Source organism: Anneissia japonica, unplaced genomic scaffold, assembly GCF_011630105.1.
Source record: "Anneissia japonica isolate Jap-2015-1 unplaced genomic scaffold, ASM1163010v1 scaffold1483_len710385_cov172, whole genome shotgun sequence".
Taxonomy (NCBI): Eukaryota; Metazoa; Echinodermata; class Crinoidea; order Comatulida; family Comatulidae; genus Anneissia; species Anneissia japonica.
Genome location: NW_022732828.1, coordinates 85957 through 98637, shown reverse-complemented (window position 1 = coordinate 98637; position 12681 = coordinate 85957). Strand labels below are relative to the sequence as shown.

The following is a 12681-nucleotide window of genomic DNA, read 5'->3' as shown; positions in this document are numbered from 1 at the left end:
GGCTAAGCCTAGTTTGTCTGATATTCCAACCTATGCCTAAGGTTAGCATGCCTTTTGTAAGCCATGACCCAGTTGTATTTTGTTACGTTTCTACACAGAGGGGGGTTCGTCCGAACCCCTGGAACCCTCCCCACCCACACCAGGATCCGCCACTGAATAGATGTAAACCATCTTTTGATTGCTGAAATAAGGCTAATGGCGTATATTTCGTTTTCACTTTCTGGTAGTCAAATTGTATATAACTATAACTTTTACTTCTAAAAGGATGTTGTCTTTCTGTCTTAGTTGTTTTCTTTTCCGATGCGTTATCATTTTCTTTATAGTCCAAGAAGATTAGGCTATGTTTCTACTTTAAAAAGACAGGTTAATATTGATAGGTTTGCAATACAAATTTGGGTTTTGCAAAGAATAATTGACATATTTGCTTTTGCAAAAAGCTATGCAGTTTGTGCTGGGAATTCGTCGGCCATTTTGGAATTCAAGATGACAGCCATTTATATAATCCATGAGTATATGACCATTGGACAAGTTGACATTCAAAACATAGGGTTCCACTACCTGTGAGAATACCACAATTGGGGCGGTTGTCATGGAAAACAGAGTTTTGTACAAAAATCATGTGCATACTTGCTCTAATAGCAGTGAGTTATAGTTACTTCTATTGTGAAAGTGGCAGCCATTTTGAAATCTCAAAATGGCTTCCAAGACAATCTTGGAAAAAATGGACCCTAGCATTTTTATCACTTATTATGTTCATGTATGATTGAGATATTTATACACAAATACATAAAATTAATACACACACATGTGAAGATGACTCGGTTTATTGACACACACCAACAGTTTTATCACTTTACATGTGAAAAAAATGTTTAACAAACACTCAAAAAGCTCATATAATTTCACCTGGTTTCAATTATGTATGGAAACGGGATAACTCCTGCTGTTTACCAAAACACTAACAAATTCTTAGTTACTTACAAGAATTATTCCATTTTCAAACACTCAATATTCAAGAGTATTCATAGATACTTTCAAATACTCCAAATAATAGTGTTTAACCATGAAACTTTGAGAAAAAATCACTACTTTATGGCAAAAATTTATCCAAGGTATTTTTACAATACAAAAAATATATATACCACTTCTTTACCACAGTGAAAATTGAAAGGGAAAGAACAGGTTATATTTCGAGCAAATTCTTTGAAAAGATGAATAAGTTTGTTGACACTCTTAAGACTTAAGTTACCCCGACTTGGGCATTCATAGCATAAACTTACTACTTGACCCTCTGGCTGTGGACGGATACTTTTTTAATTTGCCATATTTAGAACCACAATATATCTATCTAGTTTCATTGCACACATTTAAATAAATTCCAGATGATCAAATATTAAGGTTGTGCTTCAATTTATAACTACACTTGAGACAAACATATGTACTGTGCAAAGGTCGATGTGTGTTTGACAAGAATTGACCAATAATGTTAAAAATCGGCGTTCAGCTTTTGTAACTTTGTAAATACATTACGCAATATTGTAAATCCTCAAAAAAATATTATCATCATAAAAAATTAATAATTATTTCTTATTGTAATCGACAGCAAATAAATAAAAATAAAAATTATATTTATGAACGAATGATTAATGATGGCTACATCATTATAAACAAATCTGTATTTAGATGATCATGCGAAAATTCACTGAAGATTACTGTACTTGGATCTGACCAGGAGTAGTTATAGTGATTATAACACTCCCTGATCTGACGAACATTTTTCAAAACTGCAACAAAATTATATTTTCCTTCAGAGGAACAGAGTAGACTGTTACAAGATTATTTTTGGTCACTGAATATCATCAAGTATTACCCATCTACTATTAAATATGTCAGGTTATTGGCAAAGCCAACTTATTACAACCTCACTGTACCGCATTATCACTACATATTGAATGTGCATGTCAAAGCTTTATGATACCCAAATCGTTGCAGTGCCAATTATGGCTAATTTAGAAAAATGCGCATGGGAACAGGATGCACAAACCATGCATAAATTTATTTTCAATGCCGCCGTTAGCCAATAATAAACAAGCACTAATAGAATCTGGCACTGCATATCATTCACAAATGTGAACAAAAAGACAAAATATACTGCCCTCAAACTACATTACCATAATCTACTCATATTTCTGCTATTCATCATCCCATATGACCATGTGATAATTTAGGTGAGCCCATATTTGTACATTTATATCTGACAAATGAGACCAGAAGGCTGTAGTTTAAATTGTTAGTTAACATAAACTACATTCTAGATCTAGAAAAAAAGAAATTAGGTAGGTAGGTGCCATGTGACTATCCAATGTGTGTATCTTTACAAAAAAATAATTGTATTTTGCAATCATATGCTGCAACAAAAAAGTAAAGGTCCTTACAAATCTATTGATTTATTGGGTGTTTGTTGACCATTAGAATCTTCTGAAGTCAGAGTGTTAACTATTTAAATGAAACAGAAAACTTTTCATCGTAAAATGCATTATGAAATCATTTGATTTTGTAGAATTGAAAACTAAAATGGGGAGAATGACTGTCTATAGCCACTTTACATCACTAAAAAGGTGTAAATAAATATATTTTACAAATAACGTTTATTAAAGAATAGAAATAATTGAACAAAATTACGGTGTCTTCATTTAAGTACCTGCGTAATGACTGAAATTCAAAAAGTTATATAAATATTCAGACTCACTCTACTGATAATGCAACTTACAAACACAACTTACACACCTTACAGATTCTTAAAAATTGTCAATAACCATTGCGTTTTCATTCTAGAAAAAACTTATTTTTTTTCATATTTTCTTATTTACAAAATATCTTTACAAAGATCTTGCTTGGTCTTGCATTTGTGTACCCTACTAAATATATATATATATGTGTAAGGATTTCTCTAATATTCTATTATTGTTTCAAATATCATAAATTAAAAGAGGTTTTATTTCATTTTTAAAGCAATATTTTCTTGCACATCAATCAATGTATTTTCTGTCAGCAACATATTGTAGAATTTTAATCTATTTACATTTGGTCACAAAAAATATATTTTATTATCACAAATCATACAACCTCTCTTCTCATGTATAACAAACCTTTCCCGCCAATAATAATTCACATTCTTTGACACAATAAAATGTGTTGATAACCATTGACATGTGCTGTGATATCCTGGTACACCAACAAATATTCTCTGGTAACCTCTGACATAAGAAAATGTGATGAGATTACCTCTCAAACTGTTAATCATGTTAATATAACCTATGTCATAACATTTCACTTTACAATTTATATAAAGATTTGACCTATGACAAGATAATAAAATAACACATCAATGAGTGTTTTGATAATTTCTGACATAGTTAATCACACAGAAGTAATATTTGACAAAAATATATTTTAAAAAATCTGGTGAAATTATCAATTAAGATACATCACATTTTTCACAATCCTTTTAAAAAACCCATCACTGCATGCAGTACATAATACAAACTATAACTAACATCTTAATGGAAAAGATGTAGACTGATCAAATTAAGGCGACAAATTTATCAAGGCATCCAAGTAGCTACTGTATTTCTGGGAACATTTTATATCAATACAATAGTTAGAAATATCATATTTCATAAAAAATGGAATGATAGGATTTTATCTTACATAAATAATTAATAACTATAATAATTATTAATTATAATTAATTATTCAAACAGTCAAATTCAGTCTTACAGGAAACACAGTACATCAAATAATTTCATTCTGGGGATGACTTTGAGGAAGTGATGGATTGGAATCTCTTATTCATATATTCAATTTCAATGAAGGAGTGGGGGTGGTGGGTGGGGGGGGGGAGAGATACTTTGCAGGGAGAAATGACTGTATTACATTTAGGAACATAATTTGGAATTACCATGGTGATGCTAGTACTCATAGGATTGGGTTTATTGGACGCTGATGGAATGCATTCGCTGAGCAACGTCATGTACATAATCTATATCTGGTCTCTCCTCAGGATCAGCCTTAATACACAACTGAACAAGCTCACGTAACTGCAGAAATAAAAAGAGAGAATTTTAGTGAAAATAAGCGAAAGTCTTTCAGCAAGAGCAGGAGATTGTTTCCCCCGATGTACTGTGCTATTCACCATCCAGAATGTCTCTACTGGAAATTAATCCTGTGACTATCCTCTCTCTTGGCATGCTTAGCACACCAACATAATCTAAATCCAAGGTTTGGGAGCTCAATTACTATAACAATTGCTAACAATATGTATAAATGCTAATAATATTGGTGTTTTGTTGTCAATCGAGAACAACTGACTAATAAGAACAAGGTCAGAAATATGTACTGTATGTGTACCACCAATTTGTGTTTATGTATGCTAATACACTTTAGAAACAATATTGCAAACATCAGTGGGTTTCAGTGAGCAATTTAAATTTTGAGAAGGTGAAGGATAAATAAAACATCATATAATTAATAGTAAATTTTACTATTAATTAATATATATTTCATTTTTCCCACAAAATTGATTAAGTACAGCATTATAATGCTGTTAAGAGGTAAGCCATGTTATTTTGAAAATATGAATAAAACAATCGTTTAATAAATTTCAGTTAATGTGTATGTTGACCTTCCAATCCTAATATAATTTTTAAAAGAAACACATTACTATAGATCTTGAACTCAACTGTCGCTCAAGTGTTTGCTTTACCTACTGGTTAACTAGCATATTCAATTCACAATGCAAAAGACTTCCACACTCTAATTACACACAATACACAAGTATATTCGCAAATGCTAGTCAATGTGCGACCATGGTATGCAAGAATACGCAATAAAAGTGGAGCATCGAAACAAAAACAGATACATTGACAAATGTTTATTGTTAGGGGAGAAATTTATTAGTTACTGCGAACAAACAGTAGAATTTGTTAGAACACTCAGTCATGATTCTAAATTGTGAAAAAAAAAAACAACTAAAAGTTATTGCATTATTAATTAGAGTAAATGGTGGAGTAGAAATTTGATCACTCCATGTACAATAAAATTGATAGAAAATTAATCAAGCTAAGGTCACATGACAATTTAATATTTGAACATTTATAGCAAAGTGACAATTCCAAGTGGTGCAGGTTAGCTGATATCCAGAGGCCTTATGAATAAATTAAATAATGAGATGCATTAATATATAAGTTGACAAGATCTTAACTATGGATCTGAGAATGAGAAGACAGTACATTATGTAAATAAGCCCCCAAATCTTGAAGAAAATATAGTATGTTATAACAACAACAAAAAAGTTAATTCAAATTTGTCCCTAATTTAGAGGTAAAAATTCAATTACAATACCAAACAATAATTTTTATAATTATTAATTGAAATAATATTAAGTATCAACAATCAATATGAACATTTTATGCTTATTCCAAATGAATTTGTTCAATGAATATTAAGTATTAATTACAATAAATGTTAATTATAACTATATATAGATAACAACAGTTAGTATTGTTCTCTGGTAGGGAGTAAACATATATATTTTTTTAACTTGAAATAATTAAATTGATAAAACAGACCAATTTTTAATTTGAATAAGAATTTGCACCCAGGAACTTAACAAATTTCAACTGGATGGCTAACATTACAACCACAAGGCTAAGGCGCCATTCTACAGTCACACCATGCTGTTGCTAGGATACTAATCATACACTGATTGACCAAGAACTATTTGAATGTTTATCCTTTTATATTTAATTTAGCAGCAGTAGCAACAACACAATTTATTTACACACAAGAAGCAATTGTACAGCACAAAAGGTCATCATTTTGTCCAGAAGGCAATGGCTAAGCCCTGGTGTAGGGAAGAAATAGACTATAGCAGAGCAAGAAGAGTGATATACCCACCTGTCGTGAGTATAGAGAAGCTTCTAATGGTGGATATTCACACTTTTCTATCTTCTTACACAATGAAAATAGGTCCATCTTATCACCATAGAATGGTGAGTGCAAAGCAGCCATCTACACAGAGAACAATTTAAAGATGCACACAATAAAGCACAGCACAAAGAGTGAAAGTGTCACGAGGAACACATAGTGGGCTGGGGGAACACAGCCACTGGACCGTACTAACCTCTTGAGAGTAGTATTCAGCTGGTAGTGGGGGATAGTCACACTGTTCAATCTTCTTGCATAGTGAATACAGATTCATCTTATCTCCATAAAATGGAGACTGTAATGCTGCCATCTATAGAACATCAGTGTTAATACAAACTAACAAACAATAATGAATTATCCCAGCCAACCAATGTTATAGTTTACACATAACAGCTGATAATAATTTTATTAAAAATTTTCACTTGACAGGAAATTAATTTTCCTGTACTGTATAGTATCAATTATTAGAAACATATGAATAATTAATAATCTTTTCAAATTAATTAATATGATGGTTGGAATATCATTAATACTTAATTTCATAACCATGTGAAGCTGAGATAAATACATCATATCAATCTTTAAATTGTTCAACATGGAAAAAATGTAAACAATATTTTAAAAAAAATATACAATTATACAGTTTTATACTTATATAAACTTTGTATGTACTGTTCTTACACACTAGTTACAGTGGCTCCTTCAAATTGATTTTCCAACAAAAACGTTAATTAGTTGTAAGACACCAACAAAATATCATTTGCTTTATCACATACATACCTCATACAGTAAACATCCCACAGACCATACATCTGACTTGAAGTTGTAGCCAGTTTCATGAATGCGTTCAGGAGACATGTAGTAGGGTGTACCCACAAGAGAGTGGGCGGCTGTTGTCTTTGAGCTGAAGAACCGACCTAGACCGAGATCACCCAGTTTCACCACTCCACTGGCTGTGATGAACACATTGGCAGGCTTGATATCTGCAAGATTCAAATTAAGAAATTAAACATTAAAATAATTTTTATATCTAAATCTTTTTAGTACTATTTTGCAGATTTCCATTTCTTAGCTTAATTTTTGTTATTTTGTATAATTTTAGTTTATTTTTTTTGGATGCACCTTCCTCTTAGAAGAGTGCCACTAATATAAAAGCGAAGTTCTGAATAAATAATAAATAATAATATATATATAAATAATAATGAGTGTCTCGTCACTTACAGGATTGATTATGTGATATCTCATTAAGAAATTATGACTCAGAATGGAGATTTGCATGAAAAATAAGTTTCGAACACAGGATCATGTAATTGAAGGCATGTACCTTGTAATTGGTGGTTTAAAAGGTACATGTAATTGAAGGCATGTACCTTTTAAACCACCAATTACAGATTAACTTCAAATATCAGCAAAAAAAAACCCCCCCAAAAAAAACAAAAAAAAAAACACATCCATTTCTTGACCTTAATTAGCCATAGTACAAGAAATTATATGATGACATTTGAATATGTGATCGTTCCACTCTATATAATGTTACTCCAGAAATAAATAATGTGGTCTCATCATGAGGACATTTCTATAGATTAACTTCAAATATCAGCAAAAAAAAAAAAACACATTCATTTCTTAACTTTAATTAGCCATGGTACAAGCAAATGAAATTATATGATGACATTTGAATATGTGATCGTTACACTCTATACAATGTTACTCCAGAAATAAATAATGTGGTCTCATCATGAGGACATTTTAAAGGAATGTGTGTTAAAGAAATTTCATTTTAAGACTGCAAGAATGAAGGACTAAAAGCTAACCACAAGTCTCCAACTGTCACTTATTTTCCTAATCTTTAATCCTAGCTTTTAATTTAAGGTGATTGTGTTACAGATGAGTTTAAAAACAATAAATAAAATGGCAAACTATTGCTAGCAATACAAGGTACTATAGTAGCAGCACAGTATGCATTGTGTCAGAAATTTAAAGTATTTGTTAAGTTTACCAAGGAGGTCAGATATTACAGATGTTCTTATTTAATCCTTCAAGATTCAAAGTAAACATAAGTGGGAAAACTACTGTTTCTATCATATAAGTGGTATATAGGTTGTTGTTATTACTGATTAAAATTAAAATTTCCTATACAAATAACAAGCTTTTTATTTATTCACAAGGGTTCAAGAACAGCTAGAAGTAAATTCATGAAGTATAGCTATTACTTCTCAATGCAACATAATGCAGATACATACGCTACCACACATATCATTTTCAAATGTATTCTATTTTAATATGCTTCAGGATATCAATCTCATCCTCCAAATTGACTGCAATCATAATCAGTATTACAGTAGCATGCTTTTGATGCTAAGTATCAAATTGCGTGAGGATGGTGTCCTTACCACTACTAAGGGTTTCTATCATTTCACGTTGTCTACAACACAGTATCGCTCACATACAAAAATCACTGTATTATGACTGTTAATAATCACGATCTTGAGTAAAGTGCTCCTAAAAGCTGAAAGCCTTTTAAGTACAAAATGCCGCCGTGGTACGCAATGCAAGCAGGCATTAAAGTGAATTCCTTAGAAATTCAGTTCATTGTCTAGATGTTATATAAAGATGAGTTGCATCTCAATCAATCACATGATAGAAAGGCCAACATCTTTCATTTAAAGGGAAGTTTTTAGAGTTCAAATTTTATTAACAACTATTTATGTCCATTGTACAATATTATCACTGTTCCCAACTTGATAAGTAATGAACAAGTATTGCAAAGTGGTTCATAAATATCACGAGTGGTTCTACTACTCAAATTACACAAGTGTTGAAGCTTGTAAAAATTAATGGCTTTAAGGTTCAGGTTCAACAACTGTGGTAGCAGATAAAATAAATATCAATCTTTTCATCTGTATGCTTCTCAGTGGCGTATCTAGAAGTCTTGAATTGGAGGGGCTGAATTGGGGGGGGCGCGAAGGTGAAGTGGGGGGAGCTTGATAATCAGTTAAGGGGCACTATTTCACAAAATATGGTGATTTTAGGCGATTTGTTACTACTTGGCCGTGATTTCATTTGAGGGGGCACGCGAATAATTTTTTTGGGGGGGCCCTGCATCCCCCTCATGCCCACCCATAGATACGCCACTGATGCTTCTCATTTCACAAAATGAGAGACCCACTATTCAATTTGGTATTTTCTCCATAGCCTAGGTACTTAAAATATTTTTTGGTTATTACAGAGGTCCCAATTTTTAAGAAGGCACTTCCAGGAGAAATGGTGAAAAGGTGCTTTTTTAACGCATCTTGATACCAATTACCAGTTAACTTCCGGGATGGAGATAAAGATAATACAGTAGTAAATACAAGCAAGAAATTTGAGGGAGATGGGTTAAGTCTCCGGCGGATTGTTTGCTTTCTTGTGGGAGTATGGGAGGCTGTTCACTATATCCGGGAGACTCCCGCAACTTGTGGGAGATTTGGGACCCCTGTTATTATGTTTATATTACATATGTGCACAAGGAAAGGATTGAACTTGTGAATATTAATGAGTTCTTAGGAACTGACTGTCAGTGTCAAGTAAGTAAAAATACTGCACATGTCAATTATAGTCCAGGCCCCAAAGGACCCGGGCCTAGCTGGGACTTGGACAGGGATGTAATTTACAGAAGGGTTACGTGTATTTGCTATTCCCGGCCACCTCCCGGCAATGTGACTGCATCTTTTTGACATACATCCCCGGCTAAATCCCTGCCACCTACAGCTGAGAAATATTCTGTAGTCCCAGTAAAAAAAAACTTCTAAATGTCTAAAAAGTATAATAGGAAGAATTTTAGCTCTAAAACTCAACTTTAAAATTCAAAACAATGCATCGCAGCCAGAGAACACAGATCTTGATGTTTCATTTCAATACTGTATACTGTGCATGTAAAACAGTCAATAACGTGACTGACAGCTTTGAATGATCCTTTACAATAGACATAAAAAATATGAATTATAAATGACATTACAGTACTTGTGAGAAAGCCAGTTCCTGGATGATGAGCTGAATTCCTAATCAAAAACCTGCTGTGATGTGTTCATAATTACAGAGAAATGGAATAATTCTATAGATAATAATGAAATGTAAAAAGTAGTGCCATCATTATCGTTAACCTCCTTGTATGTGCCCGATAAAATATAAACGGAAAACTCATCCAATAACTTCCAATTTCCATTTCCTTCTACAGTGCGTAAATGAAAATTCAATAGATGAGATGTGAGATGTTGTATGTAGGATTTGTCAACAACATCATTATATTCTCAAAATATATTCTATCATCTTTATAAACTCAATGTCATTAATCACTGGATGGCAATTAAAATTAAAAATTATATTGACGATTTGACGTGCGTATTTTAGAATCTGCTTCTAGTTTAATAAATTGTATTAAAAATGATGTATCATTATGTCTGAAATGCTCACAAGGTTGAGATAAATTTCAATTTTTACAATATCGTTGTCATTACGGTAATGGAAATTCAAGTATATTAATTATTGAAGTATTTATATGTACGAAAGGCCATGGATGTCAGTTGAGATGTAGAATATGACGATCTGTATACTAGTTAATAGTAGCCTACTATATGAGGTGGAAATGTGGAGAGCAGTTACATGTTTTGAAGTGCTATTAGTATCTGGAATAAAGAAAGTTTTTACATAACAAATGAATTGAAAGACTTACATATAAATAATATTAATGAAATATATATAAATGAAATATATATGGAAGGGTAGATTTTTTTTATTTTTTTAAATAAAATTTAGTTCATACATCAATATACATACATTGTCACAAGCATTGCCTTCAAAAGTATAATAAATTCTACTAGCACAGACTTAGGCCGAGTTTCCGCAGCGCTTATAATTTCTCTAATAATTTCTCTGATAAATTATCTTACAATTCAATCCAAATATTTTACCCATCATGCAACATTATAGACAATAATGCAGTGTGTTCAACATCAAAACATTCATTTTGTTGGCCTAGCAGGTGACCCTTTTTTTGTGCAAGATGGATAGGCCTCGGCCAAGAACGAAATCGTTTGGTACTATTTCACTCTGGGAAATGTACTGTCACAATGATGCTTGATTGTACTTCTATATAAGGATAAGAGGAGGAAAAAGAATGCAACCTTTGTTTGGTTTACGACAATAAACGATTACAGTATGGATAGAGCTACTGTAGGCCCAGCCACGCACCATCGTTGACGTCGAAGGCAGCCATTTTAGTTATTTAATGAACACAAAAAATTTACTCACTTTTTATTATGAAGTGTTTGGCTACTACTACAGTAGTTGCCTAAGAAACTAACTACCCAAAAGAATTCTTTGCATGAATGTGATTTGATATCGGTCAAAGGTTATTCATTTTCTCATTCTGAACTTTTTCCGGTAAATTATCTAACTCTCATGCAAAAATTTATCGGAAACTTTGGGCCTCATTTCAGCAGCGAAAAATAACAAAATGGCTGCTTTCCGATAATTTATCGAATAATACAGTAAGTGCTGCAAAAACATGGCCATAGAATAACAACTGTTGGGTGATAAACCACAAAAATGAAAATCCTGAAATATATAAATTAACAATTAGAAGTTGAACAATGGACAGCAGATTAAATACTTAGGCATTTAAAATGTTTGATGGAGTGTATCATAACATTATGAATTGATATACAGTATTGTTGTAACTTCCTTAATTCTATGGAAAAATTCTATTAATAACAAAGTTACATGTCCTTGCAATCAACAGTAGTATTTATACTACGATACTATCAAAAATTGCAGCCTACTGTATATCTCAAAGTGCTTTGAACCTATTTATAATTCAGCATTATTATAAAAACATAAAAAAAAAAACAACTTCTAAGCCTAAGAGGATGCAAAAGGGATAACTGCTTTTCTGGAGTCACACAAAAAAAAACCACCTCAAATTAACCACTGATACAGCACAACAAAAATGTGAAACAAAAGCTTCCTGATTGTGGTTGTGTTCCACAGTTACTTTATATGTACCCTCAACAGACCTGGTGCCAACTTGGCTTCCTGGTTATGTGTGGATGACAAACTAAAGGTACTATATCTTGTATTTTGTAATAAATGCATCAAATCGAATATATATTCTTTCCTCTCGTTTTTTGTATATTATTTAAATTTGTGAGCCACCAAATGAAACTGATACTATTCTAGATAGTCCAGTTTTCCATAAAATTGTTACCCTATATCCCACATAGCTGTCAAGGGTACTCAGTAGCGATTTCACAGAAATGCTTAGGCAGGACCAATTTTCTTTAAAGCCCCACTCACGGCCAAATTTATTTTTTTTTAAAGAAAAATCTGATTTTTATATATGTTAGAAAGATTTATAAACATAATACAAAATTTCTAGTTTAAAGCCCCATTCCCGGCAAAATTTCACTAAAAATGACTTTTTTTAGAAAATATGCATTTGCATTACTCCAATTATTATAAATCATGGAAAAATATTTTAATAAATTTTAGTTTTACGCAAAAGAATAAAAAAAATGAGAAATACAGACTATTTCTCATAAAATATTACCATTTTCTCGACGAATTCATCGTTACTAGGCAAATTCAGAGGTTGTAGATCGCATCCACCTCCCGCCGCCTGCCAGTAATCATTTAAAATAAAAATAAAATGTTATT

At 32.0% G+C, this 12681-nt stretch overlaps 1 protein-coding gene across 2 annotated transcripts in view; it reads right to left on the bottom strand.

Annotated features, from left to right (window-relative positions):
• Positions 1–808: 808 nt before the first annotated feature.
• The window catches only part of LOC117115820 (serine/threonine-protein kinase Nek7-like), a 23385-nt gene continuing 11512 nt past the window's right edge, over positions 809–12681 (bottom strand). Inside the window, exons 6-8 of one of the 2 annotated variants that reach the window (XM_033259771.1) lie at positions 6769–6971; positions 5959–6072; positions 809–4100 (exon numbers count right to left, since the gene is read on the bottom strand). In XM_033259771.1, coding sequence (XP_033115662.1) covers positions 3993–4100; positions 5959–6072; positions 6769–6971 — 425 coding nt within the window. In that variant the 3' untranslated portion in view covers positions 809–3992. Of the gene's footprint in view, positions 4101–5958; positions 6073–6184; positions 6299–6768; positions 6972–12681 lie in introns of both variants that reach the window. The other variant, XM_033259769.1, reaches the window with a different exon arrangement.